General features: G+C 37.0%; 2 protein-coding genes and 1 pseudogene across 2 annotated transcripts; all 3 read right to left on the reverse strand.

Moving 5' to 3' along the window:
* Positions 1 to 204: 204 nt before the first annotated feature.
* LOC105086548 (olfactory receptor 10X1-like) lies at positions 205 to 1,175 on the reverse strand (annotated as a pseudogene).
* A 6,652-nt stretch (positions 1,176 to 7,827) lies between these two features.
* On the reverse strand, positions 7,828 to 8,781 carry LOC105086551 (olfactory receptor 10X1). The gene has a single exon (XM_010977072.3). It carries the CDS (start codon positions 8,758 to 8,760, stop codon positions 7,828 to 7,830), a length of 933 nt encoding a protein of 310 aa, XP_010975374.2. The 5' UTR covers positions 8,761 to 8,781.
* Positions 8,782 to 15,300: 6,519 nt separating this feature from the next.
* On the reverse strand, positions 15,301 to 16,266 carry LOC105086552 (olfactory receptor 10X1-like). Its single transcript, XM_010977073.3, has one exon. It carries the CDS (start codon positions 16,237 to 16,239, stop codon positions 15,301 to 15,303), a length of 939 nt encoding a protein of 312 aa, XP_010975375.3. The 5' UTR covers positions 16,240 to 16,266.
* Positions 16,267 to 22,648: the final 6,382 nt, after the last annotated feature.

Raw genomic sequence — 22,648 nt, forward strand, 5'->3', positions numbered from 1 at the left:
GGACAAATAGCAGTAGAAGTAGGCACACAATTTCTTTAACACGCTAAGTAAATATCTGTCAGGGCTTAGGGCCAAGACTCGGTCAGCTGATCCCCATATGCCAACCGCTGGGAAAAGACAAATAGTGCTGAATTCTCCAGATACCACAGGGTAAATGCCTCTCTGATTTTTGGAGATGTTCAATCATGCAGCAACAATCCAAGATTATTTATTCAACAAAATTGTCTTTCCAAGTACCTTTCTAAAAGCACCCTTCATGTCCTTATTCCTGAGGCTGAATATGAGAGGGCTGAGGAAAGGAGTAATGACAGTGTAAGGGACTGCTATGAGTGTGTCATCTCCCCCCGATGCTTCTGGCTTCAGATAAACAATAGATGCAAAGCCAAAGTGGACGATGACCACCGTGAGGTGGGAGGCACAGGTAGAAAATGCCTACTGCTCGCCCTCAGCTGAAGGGATCCTCAAGACAGTGGAAAGAATGAAGACGTAAGTGAGGATGATGAGCAGGAAGGTGCCCATCAGGCCTGACACTGAGATCAGTGTAACAGTGAATTCTGTGAGGTCACTGTGTAGACAGGACAGCCTCACAACTGCCCGCATATGACAGAAGTGTTTGACCAGGTTGGGGCTGCAGAAAGAGCCCCTGAATATCAGTGCAGTCTCTGTCACAGAGATAAAGAAACCCACAGCCCAAGCAGAGGCCACCAGTTGTCCACATACCATGTTGGTCATAAGCAATGGATACCTGAGGGGGTTGCAGATGGCCAGGAAGCGGTCATATCCCATCACAGTGAGAATGATTGTATGAGTGCCACCAAGTGCCAAGAAGAAATACATCTGCAAGCCACAACCTATGATTGAAATGCTTCTGTTCTTGGCCAGGAGATCTGTCAGCATCCTGGGGATAATGGTGAGTGTGTAGCAGGTCTCAGAGAAAGAGAGTGCACTAAGGAAGAGGTACATGGGGGTGTGGAGGGATCTGTCTACCCAAGTTAGACCCATGATGGCCAGGTTACCTGTGAGGGTGAGAAGGTAGAGGCCAAAGAAAACCACAAAGAGGAATGTCTGTACATGTGGGTAAACAGAAAAGCCAACAAGAGTGAATTCCTTCAGGATTGTCTGGTTGATCTTCATTGTTGGAATATTTGAAATCTAAAAGAAATAGCAAATGAAGATTCAACTTTCTATTATCTTTGCAATTTTGATGTGAATAAGGCAAATCATCAAATTTATAATTACCAATTGATTCTTCATTTAAGTTAATTTGGCAAAACACCAGGTGTCAGAGATGACATTTTTTCTAGTGCACTGTTCATTTGTTTCTGTAACCAAGTACTGATTACTCACTATGGCTTTTTCTGGCCTGTTTTGTAAAGGAATTTACTGTCTGTAATACAAAAGACAGAAAACACTCAATTTGTATCCAGATGAAGGAAATTCAGATGAATTTTATGATTTAGATTTGGATACACTCCTGAACCCTGAAAAAAACTACCAAGTAGTTAATTAACAGAGTAATGGTTTGACACAGCAACTTCTACGTATAACATTGTCTGTAAATATCTAATGAAAGTTGACAGTTGACTTCCTAGGAATTTGGGGACTATATATGGACTATGGTTCACAATTATAAGAGAAGCCCAATGTCATTGTGTCTTCTTGGGGAAGATGGTTAGGACCTGAAATATGAAGGTAGAGAACATGTCCCTCTGTTTATCCCTGAGCCATTGTGAAAAACTCCTGCCAACAGTAGAGCAATTTATACACTTAAGGTTCTTAAATTCTCATGATTTGTCACAGTAACTCTATAAGAAAGTCAATTATATGGATTTTGTAACTAAAAAGTTAACTAAGTTCTCCAAAGTAAAAAAAAAAAAATGTATTGGCAAAATAAGAACTTGTTTTAGTAGCTGGTTCCTGGTGCAAAAATCTCGGCCCTTTCTAACATATTACCTGCAGAACAGCCCAATTTCACACAATAGGCCATATCCCCTCCAAGGCAGCCCAGAAAGGTTGTTTTCAAAGCCATAGTTAAATTCAGAAGCATTTTTTAAAATTCAAACTATCAGTTAATACAAATTCCAAGGCAGGTCCTTCCTTATCTAGTTCTTACCCAATTGTATACTAAATACCTACTTTTGAATCATCAGTACTAGTTATGAGTATCAGGCTCTCCCCAGTCTTCTGACACATTCTGAATGTGTGTGTGTGTGTGTGTGTGTGTAGAGGGGATGAGGGTACTATGCCCCACCCTACTCTCAGCTGTCTCCAAAGTTGTCTCTACATCAATTAGTCTCCAATTTAATGTGCGATATGGATCCACTGACAAAAGAAATACACACCCTTTCCACAAAGAGAAATGATAATTTGGAGAAAGTTGTAGTGACAATTAGTCACGAAGAAAGGAGGGTCAGACCATCAAGAATGGTTTCCTACCTTGAGAATTTTATCAAGGCTCCAACGTCAATTCAATGTTACAGTTCTGCTCTTTCAAGATAGTCTTCACATTGTTGGACGCAGGCTTCTTCTTCACTCAAAAGAGGTAATGAGCGACTTAACACGAGAATCACTTGTCAAAGTGTGTGGATTCTTAATTTTATCACTGCTAGTTTAGTAACCTTGGGAAAACCCCTGTTCCTTCTAGGTCCAAGTTTCCGCAGCTGGGAAGTGAGGAAAGATTTTTGTGCAGTTCAGATTTCTATGGCTCTAAAATTTTTTTGACCTGAGTTGTGAGACTAGACCGTGTGTGCCATGATCAGTCCCAACACTTACTAAATTACAGTGGCTTAGAGTCTTCCCTTCTACCGTGTTAGAGATGCTGTCTGATTATTGTCAGGGCTTGAAGTTCCTCAGCTCTAGAGGTTTGGTTCTGGCTAGGAGACCCTCAGGGATTTCTCTCTTCTTTCATCAGAGGAGGAAGAGAACTTTCTCACTCAACTTTGGAATTTGCTCTCATTAGTTACAGAGCTTTGTGTAACATGTGACTCATAAAAATCATCTGGGGATCTCTGGAGATTTAAAACTTGCAGAGGTCATATTTTGCCCACAAACAAGGCTTCAAGCTACTTCATAAGTTTTATTTTGGCAGAAAAGGGAGTGAATTGCATCCCTAATGCCCTTTTGATTCACTTTTCCACACACCATAGACAGGCTCTTTCCCTCTGCTCCCCAACAGCCTTCCTGGTATAGACAAAAACTGTTGCCTGCCTTTTCAGTAAATAAAGAATATTGTCAGCCATTCCAATAAACAAGGAATGTTGCCCACCTTCAAACCATAAAGGCATCAGCCATTGATCCCCATCTCCCCAGTGGTGTGCACGGAAAGGGAATTCAAAACGGAGAAACACAGGACCCTAGCCCTAGACAGCTAAGATGAATACCAAAAGAATATTTTCAGTGACCCCAGACTCTTGCATCTTCCCACAGATAGAAAGGCACTAAAATCACCAATTTGTGATGTTTGGGGTTTTTTGTGATTAGCAGTATTCTTTTATGTTTGACTACTTTTTTTTTTCCTAGCAAAAGCTCCTATAAATCGTGGCTCCTCCCTTCCCACTTCAGAACAGTATCTCAGAGCTATCTGAGTGAGACGCTGTATCCCCGGCTATGTTCCTAGGAAAGGCCACCAAATAAAAGATAATTCTCAGCTCTTCAGTTCTGCTTTTTGTTTGTTTGTTTGTTTTCAGTCAACGCTGGGTATTTAAGAAGGGCTTAAAGATTGTACTATGAGAGGACACAGAAAAGTATGAGGAATAGTAGATTCTCTCAGGGATTTGTATTCTGGTGGAGGAGAGAAGACAGTGTTTATAAAAAGTGAATTTACACTGTAGTGTGCTGAGGACCCAAACATTGAACAGGCAAGATAGAGGAACTGGACCAGGGAGGTCAGAGAAGTTTCCACGGAAGAGAGGTGTCCAACCATCTAAGTGGACGTGTTGTGGTATCTAACTGGGGTTTTAATGCTCAGTATCCTGCTTACTAATGAAACTAAGCACCTTTTCACATATTTATTGGATTTTTGGATATTTTCTTTTGTGAAGGATCTGTTCGTATCTCCTGAACATTTTTACTATTGGTTAGATTATCTATCTTTTTATTTGTATGTTTGGAAGAGATTTTATTTGTACTATGGAAGAGCTTTTTGCCAATGACAGATGTGGCATATATCTTCTTCCACTCTGTGGATTTCCTTGTTTAATCTTTATGTTATAGAATAAAATACAGATAGAGAAAATCAGCCAAACAAATGCATAGCTTAGTGAATACTTTTGTGAGGCAAACACCTCCATAATTACTACTCAAAATTAAAAAAAAAAAAAAAAAAAGAAAGAAAAGAGCTTTCCCAGCCAGGTATCCCTTCACATATCAGTGTGTATCAGCTCCCAGCCTCCAAAAGTGATCACCAGCCTAGACTTTAAATTAATCGGTTTCTTTTATTTCTTTGTTCAAAGCAAGTGCCCATGTGTGCATGGGAACTTGGGGCTCTCTCTTCTACTCTCCTGCTGTGTTTGTCACCTCGGCCAATACTGTCCTGCAGTTGCATTATGAGTCTTGATATTTGGTAAAACAAATCATGTTAAGTTGTTCTTCAGGAATGTCTTGGCAATTGTAAAACCATATAAATTTTATATTACTTCATAATTTTCACATACGAAAAAGAAAATACTGGAATTTCCATTGAGATTTCTTTGAAATACGTATTTGTATGGGAAGAATGGACATCTGTACAACAGAGTCTTCTAACCCTGAAATTACATATCTCATCATTTACATAGTTCTTTAAAATATAGTTTAGTGCTGCTTTAGAGTTTTTCACTGTAGAGGCTTTGCATGTCTTTTATTAATTTTATTCCTAGGTTCTGATATTTTTGAAACTTCTCTCTCTATACATATTTTTAATTGTATTCATTTTTGCTAATTTAATGTCCTGCATTTGTTTATGTTCATGTATCCAGCAATATATTGATTATTAAATCTAATAATTTATATGAATTTTATATTTTGTAACCCACTATATTATATAACTGATGAAAAATGCCATTTGTCTTTCTTTATAATCTCTATGTCTTTTTCTTTTTTTCTCTTCTTACTATACTGCCTAGAAGAATATGGAATAGAATTGATGACAGAAGGTTTTCTTGTCTTGTTCCTGATTCAACCTGGGAAGATTTAAATGTTTCACCATAAAGAAGTTTGATAACCTTCATTAGTTTAAGAAACTTCTTTTTCATTCCTGTTATACTGTAAATGCTTTATTTATTATTTAAATGGATGCTAAATTTTATCAAAATATTTTTCTTCGTTGATTAATAAATCACATCATTAATATTTCCTCTTCTGTTAATGACGTAAATTACACTGAATGATTTCAAATGTGTCAATGTGAGTTTATGAACTAAATCAAACCTTAGTATATATATTTGGCTTGGTAATATGTTACTTGAGAGTTTTACCTTTATGTTCCTGAGAGAGATTTCAAGATTTAGTTTATTCCAACTGAAAAAAAAATGAGTTGGGGAATGTTTACTTTTTTCTATTCCCTGGAATATTTTGTGCAGCTTTGAAATAATTCCCACTTTAAAAGTTTGGCAGAATCTAAATGTGAAGCTAAAGGATCCAGATGTTTTTTAATGTGAAGTATATTAATTTAAATTAAATTTCTTGAGAATTAAATAACTGTTTCTCCTTTATGTCAGTTTTGGTATATGTTTTATAGGAATTTTCCCACTTTGTTTAAATTCTCAAATTTATGTTCATGAAGTCATTTACAGGATTCTCTCGTCTTTAATGTCTGAATGGCCTCAGAAACTTTCAGATTTCCATTCCCAAGATGTTTGTGTTTTGGGTCTTTATTTCTTCATCAATCTTATCAAAGAATAACATTATTTATTAATATTTTCAATATTCCAGCCTTTGACTTTTTTGAATTACTCTATTGCACACTATTATTTAATTTCTGCTCGTACCTTTTTTATTTTTTTCACAATCTTTTTGTGTTTAGTTATTCCTTTACTAAATTCTTGTGATGAATGATTATTTTATAAATTTGTAACTGATGAACTTCTCAAATATGTTTTCAAAGCTATATACTTCCATCCAAACACTGAAAAGCTGTATCCACAAGCTTTGACCTATAGTGTTTTCGTTTCCTCCAGTTCAAATGATTGTCTTTTAAATCCACGAGGTATCTTATTGACACATTGTTTATTTAGAAGCATGTTTCTTGACTTCTGAACACTTGGATATTTCCAGCTTTCATTTACTCCCAGTACTTATTTCTAGTTTAACGGTGGACATTAAGTAGGCAACAAGCAGTCCTTGCCTCAACCATCCTATCAGATATATGCAAGTTTATTGGTCCAAATTCAAGTTGAGGAACTTGAGTCTAGAATTCACATCTTCTACCCTCACAAGAGTGAGTAAATTGTTAATATTTATGTCCAGGATCTTATGGCTTCCCTGGATTGAATGGCCAGTTCTCAGGGTGGAACAAAAGTGGAAGAAACACGCTTGTCACTAAGGCAGTGACCACAGATGTGGTGGGTAGAGATTTTGCCTGTACATGTGCCACCAAAATGGTCCCAGAGAAGAAAATAGAGTCATGGTCAGAGGTAACTTTAATCAGGGTAAGTACATATTAATTTTCAACCATTAACTTACTCATTTTATAACATCCCCATAAATTATGGAGTTCAGAAATTATTCCAACCCTCTTCATGTATTTTGTATATACCAACCCTCAGTACTGTAGTTGTGTCCTTCGTGGGAAAACATGTTGGCAGCAGAACTGAGAAAAGGATTCAGGAAAGTCCCTAGGCTTGTATGTGGGAACTTTCAGTAAGATGACTTGCGGTGTATCTGTGATATACAACCTCCACAGTATCTCTTATTTTCTTCTGAGTAACATAGAGATTTAATGCTATGCTTATCTGGTTTCCTTGATTGCATGTTGTATAGCTGCCAAAATTATTCCAAAACAACTTTTATTTTCAAACCACTCCATCCTGGGGGACTTTTTAAAACTGTTTAGTGCCTTCATCTTAAAGAAAACAGAGGTTATATTCGGCCCTCATTCACAGATTTCCTCAAGTCATGGAACATGTAAGCTCTACTGGCCTCTTTCCTTATTTGAATCAATTTTCTAAAATATCCTATATATTCAGAAACTAGCATCTGACTGTCATTGAAGAACACCATCATGAGTAGTGTTATTAAAAAATTTTTAAATCACTATTTCATGAGACTTAACAAATACAGATATCAGTTCAAATATGCACAAATAAACAGTTGTGTGTATCATTACTACATAGTGAACCTCCTATTGAAATGTCTTATCTCCTGGGAGGCACAACCCAGTGCCTCACAACGTTTTCCAGTAAATTTTTCAACCTTCACCTCTCTAGATGTTTTACAACATTTCATGGTATAGTGGTCACAGGTGGTTTTGCTTCCACAATCTTTCTTATCCTACTTAATCAAAGGTGCAGGAAACCCAGAGATTTATTGCTAGAAGCCTAATATTTGCAGGGGCTGATACAGAAGCAGATGTAGTTTTAAAACTGACAGTACTAGTAAGAGTAGATAGAGTTGGACAGTAGTGGAAGCAGAAGAAGTAGAATTAGAAGAGATGGACAGCATGTTTAACATGCTTACTTACTTACTTTTAACCTTACTTACTAATACCTTACGTAGGTCAAAGACTCAGTCACTTGATCCCCATATGCCAATCGCTGGGAAAAGACAAACGGTGCAGGATTCTCCAGATACCACAGGGTAAATTCCTCTCTGATTTTTGGAGATGTTCAATCATGCAGCAATAATCCAAGATTATTTATTCAACAAAATTGTCTTTCCAAGTACCTTTCTAAAAGCACCCTTCATGTCCTTATTCCTGAGGCTGAATATGAGAGGGCTGAGGAAAGGAGTAATGACAGTATAAGGGACTGCTATGAGTGTGTCATCTCCCCCCGATGCTTCTGGCTTCAGATAAACAATAGATGCAAAGCCAAAGTGGACGATGACCACCGTGAGGTGGGAGGCACAGGTAGAAAATGCCTTCTGCTTGCCCTCAGCTGAAGGGATCCTCAAGACGGTGGAAAGAATGAAGACGTAAGTGAGGACGATGAACAGGAAGGTGCCCATCAGGCCTGACACTGAGATCGCCATTACAATGAATTCTGTGAGGTCACTGTCTAGACAGGACAGCCTCACAACTGCCCGCATATGACAGAAGAAGTGTTTGACCAGGTTGGGGCTGCAGAAAGAGCCCCTGAATATCAGTGCAGTCTCTGTCACAGAGATAAAGAAACCCACAGCCCAAGCAGAGGCCACCAGTTGTCCACATACCATGTTGGTCATAAGCAATGGATACCTGAGGGGGTTGCAGATGGCCAGGAAGCGGTCATATCCCATCATAGTGAGAAGGAAACAATTAGTGGCACCAAGTGCCAAGAAGAAACACATCTGCAAGCTACATCCTATGACTGAAATGCTTCTGTTCTTGGCCAGGAGATCTGTCAGCATCCTGGGGATAATGGTCAATGTGTAGCAGGTCTCAGAGAAAGAGAGTGCGCTCAGGAAGAGGTACATGGGGGTGTGGAGGGATCTGTCTACCCAAGTTAGACCCATGATGGCTAGGTTACCTGTGAGGGTGAGAAGGTAGAGGCCAAAGAAAACCACAAAGAGGAATGTCTGTAGATGTGGGTAAACAGAAAAGCCCACAAGAATGAATTCCTTCAGGATTGTCTGGTTGATTTTCATTGTTGGAACATCTGAAATCTAAAAGAATATATTAGAATGTATTAGAATATATTCTTTTCATTTATCCATGTTGTCTCCTTGAGGAAAGTGACTGTAAGTCATATATGTCTGTATTTCTCAGGGTGAAAATATAGCGCATTTTAGGAAGATAATAATTTACAGTAATCATTGAGTGAATAGGTGATTTTTTTTTAAGTGCCTGAATCTATGCAAAGTTCTATTCTACTTTGTTACTCAGCAATGTGTAGAATGTGATTTGGGGCATGGTAATGAACAGGCTTTTCACTGTCTGTTATATTTGGTTCAGGCTAAGATTAAGCATTCTCAGGGTAGAATCTAGTTGGTCCCTGAGAGTCAGAAGAGGCAGTAGAAAAATGGTCTAAATTACAAATGGTTCCAGAAATAATTCACAACCTATGGAGCCTCCTCTATAGTTCCCTTTGATTCTTTTGTCCTCTTAGACCTGACAAGTCCTTTATTCTTTCATGTTTACACATGGATTATGTGACCTAATCTTTCTTATCAACTCTTTCTCCTTTTCTGTTTCCAACTCTCACTTTATCCACACCTTCTTATCTGTGAGTAATTATCTCCCAAAGAGAATAAAGTATTCCTCTGACTTCTTTCCTAACCATATATTACATAGGACAGTGTCGAACTGATTCTCGGGGTTCATCAATAAGGTCTTGTAGGTCAGCCTCCCAATATCCAAATTTAGCATGAGTCTCCTTGGTATTTAAATCCACACTTGCAGATTATTGTTTCACTTTCACCTATAAACAACTTTCTGAAGCATTCTGGACTGCTTCAAAAGACTAGATCCCAATATGCCCCTGTGTTTATCCCTAAGCCCTTGCGAAAAATTCCATCAGTAGAGCAATTTACACACTAAGGTTCCTGAATTCTCGTGACTCCTCATAGTAAATCTGTAAGAGTGTGATCATATGGATTATGACACTAAAGAATTAACTAAGTACCCCAAAGTAGGAAAATATGTGCATTTTACATATTTGTATTTATTACATATGAATATAGACAATATTTATATTTATTATATTATTTATATATTATCTCTAATGTATATTATGTACATATATATAATATATATTAACTATATGTTTGCATATATGCAGACAATACCTAGCATCCTGGATGAAAAAATGCAAGCTCTTTCTAATATACTACTTACAGAGCAAGGCAACCCAGAAAGGTTGTTTTCAAAGTCATAGCTAAATTCAGAAGCATTTTGAAATTCAAAGAATCAGCTATACAATTTTCAATTCAGGTTCAAGCTAAAGAGCCATTTCCTCCCTAAATCATTAGCAGTAGAATATGAATGTCAGAATCTCCTTCTGCTTCCAGCATATTCTGAATGTGTGTTTGTTTGTAGCGGGCGGGGATGAGGGTACTATACCCCACCCTGGTCTCAGCTGTCTCCAAAGTTGTCTCTATGTCAATTAGTCTCCAATTTAATTTGAGATATGGATCCATTGACAAAAGAAACACACACCCTTTCCACGGTCAAAGAGAAATGGTAATTTGGAGAAAATGTAGCGACATTAATCATGAAGAAAAGAGACTCAAGCCATCAAGAATAATTTCCTACCTTGAGAATTTTATCGCGGCTTCAATGCCAATTCAATGTTACAGTTATATTCTTCCAAGGTAGTCTTCACATTGTTGAAAGCATGCTTTGTTCTTCACTCAAAACAGACAAAGATCGATTTCATATGAAAATCACTTGTCGAAGTATCTGAATTCTTAACCTTCTCACTGCTAGTTTAGTAACCTTGGGAAAGTCCGTGTTCCTTCTAGGTCCAAGTTCCCCTAGCTGAGAAGTAAGGAAGGAGGTTCTGATTTTGTGCACCTCAGATTTCTGTGGCTCTAGAGTTTTTGATCTGAATTGTAAGGCTAGGTCGTATGTGCTAAGTTCCCAACATTAAGTAAATTGCAATGGTTTGGAGACTTTCTACTACTTTAGAGACATGGTCTGATTATCATCAGGGTTTGGTTCTGGTTAGGAGACCCTCTGGGATTTCTCTCCTTTTTCATCAGAGGGAGCAAGAGAACTTTCTCGCTCAACTTTGTAATTTGCTCTCATTAGTTACAGGGCTTTGTGTAGCAATAACTTGTAAAGCTCTATGAAAATCTCTGGAGATTTAAAACTTGCAGTTCATATTCTGTCCATAATCAAAGCTTCCTGCTATTTCATGAGTTTTCTTTTGGCAGGGAGGGGAGTGAATCACATCACTAATCCAATTGAGTTTACTCTTCCACTCATTATAAATACTTGCCCTGTAATCACTGGCTCCTTCCCTGAGTATGGTCTAAGGGCTTACAGTGTTTAAAGACTGCACTATGGGAGAACTCATAAGAAGCAATGGTATTCTAGTTCATGGTGGGTTAAAATACCTTGCTGAAGTCCAATAAGTCCAATAAAGTAATGACTGTATAAAACTCATTAAATAAATATATTTCAAAAGTGGTATAGATACACAGATAGTTACAATGACATTAAATGTTTAAAACACTTAAAAATATATATGGTTGGGTAATAAGCACCTTGATAGATGCTAAACATTTTAAGTAACTGGGAAGTACAATTTAAAAATACAATGTGAAGGGCAAGGAGGGATAAATGAGGATTTGGGGATTAACAGACACACATTACTATATATAAAATACATAAACACAAGGACCTCCTGTACGGCACAGGGTACTATATTCAATTTCTTATCATAACATATCTAATAAATGATCTAAATTCCAACTCAAGAAACTAGAAAAAGAACAAAATTGATCCCCAACTTTATTTGATATACAGGTTTAATGCAATGCCTTTCAAAGTTCCAGAAAGATTTTGTTTGTTTTTGTAGAGAAAGGCAAGATTATTTTATAATTTATATGGAAAATCACAAGCCCCTGAATATCTACAATAATCTTGAAAAAGAAAAAGAAAGTGAAAGTAATCACTCTGTACAATATTAACACCGACTATTTAGCTACATTAATCAAGACAGTGTCATATTAGCAGAATTTTTTAAAAATATTTTGATTTTCTGACAGTTTATAAACTTTTACATTCCTTCCTCTTTCCCTTCTGCCACACTTCTGGGCAACCTGATAAAAAAAAAGTCCAGTCCAACCATGAAAGCTTCTGCATGAGAAATCTCACTCTGTGTTTACTCTCTAATCATCATAAAAATGCCAAGCTAGTCTCCTTTTCTGACTGTCTCAAGTCATTTAAGATCTGTTTGGGAAATGCCCTTTATATTAGGAGCTGCCCAATATTTCCATACATTGCATATATTGATATTTTAACATAGTCCGGTAGCTCATTTTTAAAAAATGTACTTAATGGAATTTAAATGCAACAGAAATTTGCTGTCTTATATCTGTCATTTAAAATATATCTTTTATTTTCTCTATGAACTTTGATGATATATGTACATGTATTTATTTATTTATAACTTTTCAAGTGACCATCTTATCAAACTTCTCTGCAAAAATATTTATACTTTAATTTTTTAATATATTTTTGCAAAATTGTTAAAAGAGAAAATCTGAATAAATGAAAAAGTTAAAATTTTGATGTAAAATTATCCTTAGTGAAAGTGATGCTTTAAAAAATTACTTAATATATTGATGAACAATGTTTCCTTTTGTTCATACAAGATTGATCTTGATCATTTTTATTCCAATTTTTAAAAATAAATGCAACTCATTTATTTGAATTCCTTCTAAGTGTATTTCATTAGTAATCTAATGGTCTATCATTAAATGTCACTTTTAATAAGTTGTTGGAGAGTAATCTTATTACTTTCTTTTAATGCTTTTTCCAAAAAAAAATGATGTGAGGCCGGTGGGAATAGTTCAGTGGTAGAGCATATGCTTAGCATGTGCGAGGTACTCGATTCAATCCCCAGTACCTCCATCAAAAACAAACAAACAAAAACAACAAAAACAACAGCAACCAGAAAAACAAAAACAAAAAACAAACAAAATGATGTGAAATTTACTGGACTTGCAAAAAAAATCATTGCCTATCAATATCAAACTTTTCAGTTTTTAAAAAGTTAATCATGATAGGATTTTCCAGTTATTATCAAATAATTGTCAGTTATGATTGCTTATCTATTACTTATAAACAGTTTTTAACAACTTCATATATTCAGAAGTTGAGGGGAAAGAAAAATACTATGGATTTTAATCACCTTGTTCAGTAGATTTTTTATTAAAATCCTCTTAGCCTATAGCATGCTTTAGCTACCTGTATATCAATCCTTATATATCTCTAATTTTGAAAAGTTTTCAGTTACAGATTTCACTCATTCTGTTTGTGAAATTCTCTGTGATAAAATCAATCTGACAAAAATGGACGTCTGCTTTCAGAAGACAAAGTAGAAATCTTTCTCTATTCCTCTCACTTAGCGCAACTGAAAACTGAGCATTGTGCATAAAACACACAGAAGAAGTCTCTGAAATCAGCACAGACCCTCTCCCGACAAAAACCAAGCAAGAACCAAAAGCCCTATTCCCTCTCATCAAAGGACCAGAAAGGGGCAGCCTATCAGGGCAGCAGAAGAACTACCGTTGGAGAATTACCACTTTACTAGAGCCAAACACTGTAGCGAGTACTCTGAACCCACGGGCACTTTTACTTAAAAGGGCCAAGTGTGGAGCTTGGACTCCCACCCTTATGAGGCTGCAGCAAGGTACCCTAACGTCTTTTCTAGGACGATGTCAGAGAAGGGTGAGTCGCGAGCTAGGATCCCTAACGGCTGGTAATGAGCTCCTGTCTTTGCTGACTCAACACTGAACAGGAAAAACCCAAGGAAATCCACACCAATGCACAAACAGTCAAAATTCTGAAAATGGAAGACAGAGAAAAATCTTGAAATCGCTGAGGGAAAAAAATGACATTTTACCTAGGCAGGGGAAACAACTTGGACAACAATGTTTGTGTTCTTTTTGATGATAGCCATTCTGATAGGTGTGAGGTGACATCTCACTGTGGCTTTGATTTGCATTTCCATGATGATTAGTCATTGAGCATCCTTTCATGTGCCTGTTGCCCATCTGTTATGACCTCTTTGGAGAACTGGACAGCTATATGTAAAAGAACGAAATTAGAACAGTGTCTGACACCGTATAAAAAATAAACTCAAAATGGATTAAAGACCTAAATGTAAGACTGGAAACCATTAAACTCCTTGGAGAAAACATAGGCAGAATACACATAAATTACAGCAATATTTCCTAGGATCTGTCTCCTTAAGCAAAAGATATAAAAGCAAAAATTAACAAATGGGCCCTAATTAAACTTAAAAACTTTTGCACATCGATGGAAACCACTGACCAAATGAAAAGAGAACCTAATGAATGGGAGAAAATATTTGCAAATGAGATAACTGATAAGGGATTGATATCAAAATATAGAAATGGCTCATACAACTCAACATCAAAAAAGCAAACAACCCGATTAAAAAATGGGCAGAAAACTTTTAATGTATTTTATATAACCAAACCCCAGTACAGTAATGTCCTTCATAAGAGGACATATTAACAGCAAAACTAGAAAAAGATTCAGAAAGGTCCCTAGGCTTGTATGTTGAAATTCTCAGAAAGATCACTTGCTGCTTGTGATATATAACTTCCACAGTACATCTTATTTTCTTCATGGCAACATAAAGATTTGATGCTATATTTATCCAGTTTTCTTCTTTATGCATTGTTAAGTTTGCCAAAATTATTCCAAAACACTTTCTATTCTCAAACCACTCAATACTGTGACTTCTTAAAAAAATTAGGTGTTTAATGCCTTCATGATAAAGAAAATGGAAGTTATTAACAGCCCTCATCCTCAGATTCCCTCAGTCATAGAATATGTAGTCTCTACTGTCCTGTTTACTTATTTGATTCAGTATTCCAGAATATCCTGTGTATTCAGAAGCGAGCATCTGACAGTCATTGAAAAGACACCATCATATACAGTGTTATGAAAAGTCTTTAATAGTCGGTATAGCATTAGAGTCAACAACAACATCCATCTATCTATATATAGATCTATATATATAGATACATTCAATCCAGAAACATACAAATAGACAGTTGGTGATTTCTACATAGTGTATCTCCTACCCCAAATGGTTTATCTTCTTGGTGCCACAACCCAGTGCCTCACAAAATTACCTAGAAAAATTCTTCAACCCCTCTAGATATTTTAAACATCTTACTGTAGTGGTCACAGGTGTTACTTTTTCCTTCCACAGTCTTTCTTTTCCCACTTTATCAAAGGTGCAAAACACCCAGAGGTTGATGGGCAGAAGCCTAGAACATGCAGGGGAAGATAACAGAAGTAGAAGCAGTTGGATAACTTCCTTTACAAGCTAAGCAAATGCTTGTCAAGCCTTAGGTCCAAGAGTCAGTCACTTGATTTACATATGTCAAACTCTGGAAAAAAAGAAACTGATACAGTCTTCTCCAGATGTCACAGTGTAGATGCCTGACATTGGGGATATTCAATCATGCACTAATAATTCAAGATGTTTTATCCAAGGAACTTGTCTTTCCAAGTACCTTTCTAAAAGCACCCTTCATGTCCTTATTCCTGAGGCTGAATATGAGAGGGCTGAGGAAAGGAGTAATGACAGTGTAAGGGACTGCTATGAGTGTGTCATCTCCCCCCGATGCTTCTGGCTTCAGATAAACAATAGATGCAAAGCCGAAGTGGACGATGACCACCGTGAGGTGGGAGGCACAGGTAGAAAATGCCTTCTGCTTGCCCTCAGCTGAAGGGATCCTCAAGACAGTGGAAAGAATGAAGACGTAAGTGAGGACGATGAGCAGGAAGGTGCCCATCAGGCCTGACACTGAGATCAGTGTAACAGTGAATTCTGTGAGGTCACTGTGTAGACAGGACAGCCTCACAACTGCCCGCATATGACAGAAGAAGTGTTTGACCAGGTTGGGGCTGCAGAAAGAGCCCCTGAATATCAGTGCGGTCTCTATTACAGATATGAAAAATCCTACAGCCCAAGCAGAGGCCACCAGTTGTCCACATACCATGCTGGTCATAAGCAATGGATACCTGAGGGGGTTGCAGATGGCCAGGAAGCGGTCATATCCCATCACAGTGAGTATGACACAATTAGTGGCACCAAGTGCCAAGAAGAAACACATCTGCAAGCTACATCCTATGACTGAAATGCTTCTGTTCTTGGCCAGGAGATCTGTCAGCATCCTGGGGATAATGGACAATGTGTAGCAGGTCTCAGAGAAAGAGAGTGCACTAAGGAAGAGGTACATGGGGGTGTGGAGGGATCTGTCTACCCAAGTTAGACCCATGATGGCTAGGTTACCTGTGAGGGTGAGAAGGTAGAGGCCAAAGAAAACCACAAAGAGGAACGTCTGTACCTGTGGGTAAACAGAAAAGCCAACAAGAGTGAATTCCTTCAGGATTGTCTGGTTGATCTTCATTGTTTGAACATCTAAAATCCAAAAGAAACAACAAATAAATAGTAAATTCTCCATTTTTCTCTGTGATTTAGGTGTAAATAATACAAATGATCAAAGTTACAATCACCAATGAATTATTTATTTAGTTTGGCAAAACACCATGTGTATGTTGGTTATGTGTCCCCGAATTTTTCATTTATGTCTTGTTTATTGAACAACCAGTTACTGGTTACTAATTATAGCTTTTTTCTGTCCTATTATTTAAAGGAATTTATGGGCTGGTAATACAGAGAGAACAGAAAATACTTTAATTCATGTCCAGATGAAGAAATTCAAGTATAGAAGATGATTTAGATTTGAATCTGATTCTGCACCCTGAAAAAAAAAAACTACCATGTAGTTAGTTAATAGACAGAATCATGGCCTGACATAGTAACTTCCACTTATAATATTATCTGTAAATATCTAATGAGTAGAGCTCAATAGGTGACTGACTCCATAGGAATTGGGGACCATATTTGAACAATGGCTTACAAGTATAAAGGAAGCTCAAAGTCATTGTCTCTTCTTGGAGAAGACAATCAGGTCTTGAAATATTAAAGGAAAGTAGAGAACATGCTCCCTTCCCTCAACTCTGAAGAGAGGGAGGGAAGTTAGGACCCTTAGGAGAAATCGTGATTAATTAGCATTTGTGGATAGTGTTAAAAAGCAGACGTTGTATGCAAGTACACATGAGGTGACATCTGAAATTTTGCCCATTTCTTCAGTGCCACGCTCAGCACATATAAAAGATAAATGCTTGTGACTGTATGTATTCTTCGATAATTCTACATATGATTTAATCTCATCCTCCTCTGACTTCCACAATATGTTGATTTTCCTTATATTTAAAACTTTCCCTCATTGTGTATTTCACTGAGCTAAGACTTACCTAAAATCTAAGTCTTAGCCACATATCAATATATTTAATAATTCATTTATAGAGCCTACATTTTGCCAAATTCTTTCAAATGTTTATTCACAGCATAAAAGTGAAGTCCACAGGACAACAATGAAAAGTGTAGGACAGTAGTGACTATTTTACTTATTTTAGAAATAAGATAATTATATCTTTGAGTGTCATATTTGAAACTCGAATCAAACTGTTTTGACTACTTTAATCTTACATTCTTTTCATTTATCAATGTTTTTCCCTTGATGAACGAGACTATGAGTCATATATGTCTATAGTCCTCAGGGTGATAATATGGAGCATTTTAAGAAATTATAAAACCTGACTATACTTCAATAAAAAAAAAAGAAGAAATGATGAATAGTAATTGTTGGATGGATAGGTTAATTATCAAAAAAGTGCTAAATCTATAAGCGATTTTTGTTTTACTTTATTATTCAGCAGTGTACAGCATGTGATCTGGGGCAGACGGATGAACAGACTTTTTACTATTCCTTAGATTTAATTCAGGCTAAGATTAAGCATTCTTGGGGCAGATTCTTGCTGGTCACAGACTATCAGAAAAAGCAGTAGGTAAAAGGTCTAAATTATAAATGGTTCCAGAAATAATTCACAGCCCTATTGACTCCAACTTTAAGGTCCTTTTCATCCTTTTGTCTTCTTAGACCTAACAAGACCTTTAGTCTTTCTTAGAATCGAACACAAATCTTATGACCTAATTTTTTCTATGAACCCTTTCTCATTCCTGTTTCCTTCTCTCACTGTATCCATACCTTCTTATCTGTGAGTAACTATCTCCAAAAGAAGACTAGAATATTCTTCTGTCTCCTTGCTTAAGGATATGCTACAAGGGACAGTGTCTAAATGACCACTGGTATTCCTCATGAGGCCTTTCGGTAAGCCTCCTAGTATCCAAACTCAGTGTGAATCTCCTGGGTGTCCAGTTTCACACTTGCAGATTTTTTTTTTTTTCTTTTCCCTCTATATAGAGCTTTCTGAAGCTTTCTGGACTGTTTCAAAGACTTTCTCTCCCTGTAAGAGAATGCTAGGTTCCAATATGCCCCTCTGTTTATCCCTAAGCCAATTTGAAAAATTCCTTCCATCAGAAGAGTTATTTACACACTAGGGTTCTTAAATTTCCATTATCTACAGTAACTCTATGGGAAAGGCAATTATATGGATTGTGGAACTAAAAGATTAAGTTCCCCAAAGAGAAAAAAAGAATATATTAGCAAAATAAGAAGTTGTTTTAGTAGCTGGTCTGCTTGGTGCAAAACCCAAGCTCATTCCAGGACACTATCTGCAGAATAGCCTGATTTCACTCAACAGGCCATGTTCCGTCAAAGACAGCCCAGAAAGATTGTTTTCAAAGCCTTAGTTAAATTTTCTGATCTCAGAAGCTAAGCAGGGTCGGGCCTGGTTAGTACTTGGATGGGAGAAGCATTTTTAAAATGCAAAGAATCAGTAATACAAATCCCACGGTAGGTCCTTCCTTATCTAGTTCTCACCTTGTTGTGTGCTAAATACCTACTTGGTGAATTGTCAGCAGTAGAATATGAACGTCAGAATCTCCTTCTATTTTCTGTATGTTCTGAATGTGTATGTGTGTGGAAGGACTGAAGGTACCTCACCCTACCCTCAGTTCTCTCTAAAGTTGTTGCTAAATCAACTTGTATCAAATTTAATTTGAGATGTAGATCCACTGAGAGAAGAAATACACACCATTTCCATACTCAAAGAGCAACGGTAGATTGGAGAAAATGGAGTGGTCATTAATCACAAAGAAAAGAGTCAAGCCGTCAAGAATAATCTCCTACCTTGTGTGTCAGGGCTCCACGGCCAATTCAGTGCTACAGGTATATTCTTCCAAGATAGTCTTCACATCGTTGGCAGTTTGCTTTGCTCTTCACTCAAAAAAGACAAAGATCAGCTTAGTATGAAAATCACTGGCCAAAGAGACTGGATTAACTTTATCACTGCTAGTTCAGTGACCTTGGGAAACTCCCTGTACTTTCTGGGTCTAAATTTCCTCAGGTGGAAAGTGAGGTTAAAAGGTTCTGATTTAGTGCACTTCAGCTTTCTATGGCTCTAGAGTTTTTGACATGAGATGCGAGGCCAGGCCATAGGTGCTATGATCAGTCTTTAACACTCAATAATTGTAGTGGTTTAGAGTCTTTCCTTCTACCCCTTTAGAGATGCTGTCTGATAACCGTCAGAGTTCAAAGTTCCTCAGCTCTAGAGGTTTCCTTCTAGTTAGGAGACCCTCAGGGATTTCTCTGTTCTTTCATCAGAGGGAGCGAGAGAACTTTCTCATTCAACCTTGGAATTTGCTCTCATTAGTAACAGGGCTTTGTGTAACCTGTGACTTGTAAAACTCTTCTGGGGATCTCTGGGGATATAAAACTTGTATAGTTCACATTCTGCCAGACAAGCCTTCCTGCTACTTCATAAATTTTGTTTTTGCGGAGAGGGGAGTGACTTGCATCCCTAATGCTCATTCGGTTTACTTTCCCTCACACCATAATAAACAGGCTCTTCCCCTCTAGTAACCGAGTTCCTTCCTGGTGTGGACAAAAACTGTTGCCTGCCATTTCAGTAGACAAAGAATGTTGCTTTCCATTCCAATAAACAAGGAATGTTGCCCACCTTCAAACCATCAAGGCATCAGCCACTGAACCCCCCTTCCCCAATGGTGCTCGCTGACAGAGAATTCAAAAAGTAGAAAAACAGGATACTGGCCCTAGATAGTTAAGAAGAATACGAAAGGAATAATTTCAATGATCCCAGACTCTTGCATCTTCCCACAGATAGAAAGGCACTAAAATCATTAACTTGAGATGTCTGGAATTTTTGTGATTGGCTGTAATCTTTTGATGTTTGACTATATGTTTTTTTTCTGTGGAAACTCCTATGTATCTTGGCTCCTCCCTGACCTCCTGGGAACATTTCCACAGAGCCGTCTGAGAAGCTGTACCCTGGGCTATCATTTTCAGAAAGGCCACTGAATTAAAAAATGAAAGTATTTAAATTAGACAGACTTTATTTCTCTCTCAGATAACAGTACTGTGATAAGTGATACAGGATTGGCAGGGCTGGAACGGTGGCTTAGCTTCATAAGGTTATATAAGCCACAAGTGGGTGAACTCATTCTGCCATGCTCAAGATAAAGCTTCCTTTGCTGTGTCCAAAATACCTGGTCTTGCATTCCCAACTGTCTGAAAATCAGAAAAGAGAGACGTTCTTAAAAGATGAACATAGAGGTTTCACCCATCATTTAAGCTTACATCTCATTGATAAGAACTTAGTTATTTTGCCAAACTTGGATGCAGAGGAAGCTAAAGAAATATAGTAACTACTGTAATTAGCCATCTGTATGCCCTGCTAAAATTCCAGAAGGTTCTGTTACTAAAAATATTCAGAGATAAGATACTCTCAGTCACTTGCTGTCCATATGACTGTTTTTGTGCCAGGACCATGATTACTGTGGCTCTGTAGTGTATTTGTTCACTTTTGATGAACAGCTGTCCTGAGAGGTGTGAGGTAACATCTCACTGTGGTTTTGATTTGTATTTCCCTGTTGATTAGTGATGCTGATCATCCTTTCATATTTGTTGGCCATTTGTGTCTTCTTTGGAAAAATGTCAAGTCTTTTTTGCCCATTTAAAAAATTGGATTCTTCTTTTTATTTTGTTTTGCTTTTGCTATAAGTCTATTATATATTTTGGATATTAATTCCTTATCAGATATAAGGTTTGCAAATATTTTCTTTTCATATACCTGTTCTCTTCTTTGGAAAAATGTCTATTCAGATTCCTTGGCCATCTTAATATCAGATTATTTGGTTATTTTTGCTGCTGAGTTCTGTAAGTTCCTTATATATTTTGGATATTAAGCCCTTAGCAAATGTATGATCTGCAAATATTATCTCCCAGTTTTTCAGTTGCCTTTTAATTATTTTGCTCTTTTATTTACTATGTAGAAGTTTTTAGTTTGATGTCATCACACTTGTTTGTTTTTCAATTTGTTGCTTGTTTTTTTGGTGTCATATCCAAAAAAATCATCGTCAGGCACATTGTGAAGGAACTTTTCCTCATGTTCTCTTCTAGAAGTTTTACGGTTTCAGTTCTTAAAGTTAAGTCTTTAGTTCATTTAGAGTTCATTTTTGTGAGTGGTGGGGTTCCAGTCTATTTCTTTCTTTCCAATTCTTATACCTTTTATATCTTTTTCTTGCCTGATTGCTCTGGCTAGAACTCCTGTTCTGTGCTGAAAAGGAGTGATGAGAGTGGGCACCTTTGTTTTATTCCTAATCTTAGAGCAGAAGCTTTCAGTCTTTCATCATTGAGTATGATGTTAACTGTTGGCTTATCATATATGGCCTTCATTATGTTGAAGTACATATTTTCTAACCAAATTTATTGTTGAATTTTATCAAATAGTTTTCTGTATCTATTCAGATTATCATATTATTTTTATCTTTCATTTCATTAATATGATGTATCATATTTATTGATTTGCATATGTTAAGTTATTCTTACATCTCAGGAATAAACTCCACTTGATCATGGTATGTGATTCTTTGAAAAAAAATTTTTATAATACTTTATTGAGGATTTTTGCTTCCAAAATAATCAGGGATATTGGCCTGTGGTTTTCTTTCTTGTAGTGTCTTTATCTGACTTGGTATCAAGGTAATGCTGGTCTCATAAATGAGCTTGGGAGTGTTCCCTCCTTTTCAATGTTCCAGGAGACTTTGACAAGGATTGGCATCAATTCCTCTTTAAATTTTGGTAGAATTCACTTGTGAAACCATCTGGTCCTTGGTTTTTCTTTGTGGAGAGATTTTTGATTACTGATTAAGTCTCTACATGTTTGTCTATTCATATTTTTTTCATTTCTTATGATTCAGTATTGGTAGGTGTCAATGATCTTGAGATGAGTTAAGGCCTTGGGACCCAAGGCCATGATTACAGCATGTCTGTAGTATGCAGTAAATAATGATTGTACACACGTGTCAATTATATAAGATTTAGAACAAAGGAAATAGAAGTATGCATGCGCTAGAGATACTCTGTAAGCCTCGCGAACAAGAAATTCACTGTACTGGCAGAAACTAGATAAAAAGCAGGGCGCACGCCCCACCTTGTGGAAATAGAACAAAGTGCCGTAAACTCCATGTTCGCTCCGGGCGAAGTCTGTTTTGCTGCGTGGCAGCTCCTCGTGCATTTGTTCGGTTGGGCTGCTCACCTCCTAGAATCACACTTCAGCCTCCCTCAGCTGACAGTAGGTTGTGTATTTAACTCCAAGTGAACCCACAATTTGGATTTTGCAGTAGTATTTACATCCATTACTGTAAGTATATTCAAAAAATGAAAGAGAAGTATTGTATTAAATTGTGAATTGATGGAAAACATTAGTGGGAAAAGGGAAGTTATAAAAAGGAAATAACTGGAAATCTAAGATTTAAAGACATAACAGTTG

This window comes from Camelus dromedarius, chromosome 23 (assembly GCF_036321535.1).
Source record: "Camelus dromedarius isolate mCamDro1 chromosome 23, mCamDro1.pat, whole genome shotgun sequence".
Classification (NCBI taxonomy): domain Eukaryota; kingdom Metazoa; phylum Chordata; class Mammalia; order Artiodactyla; family Camelidae; genus Camelus; species Camelus dromedarius.

Bases quoted from the DNA above. Each gene is read 5' to 3' on its own strand.
- LOC105086551 (XM_010977072.3), bottom strand. From the start codon at position 8,760: ATGAAAATCAACCAGACAATCCTGAAGGAATTCATTCTTGTGGGCTTT.
- LOC105086552 (XM_010977073.3), bottom strand. From the start codon at position 16,239: ATGAAGATCAACCAGACAATCCTGAAGGAATTCACTCTTGTTGGCTTT.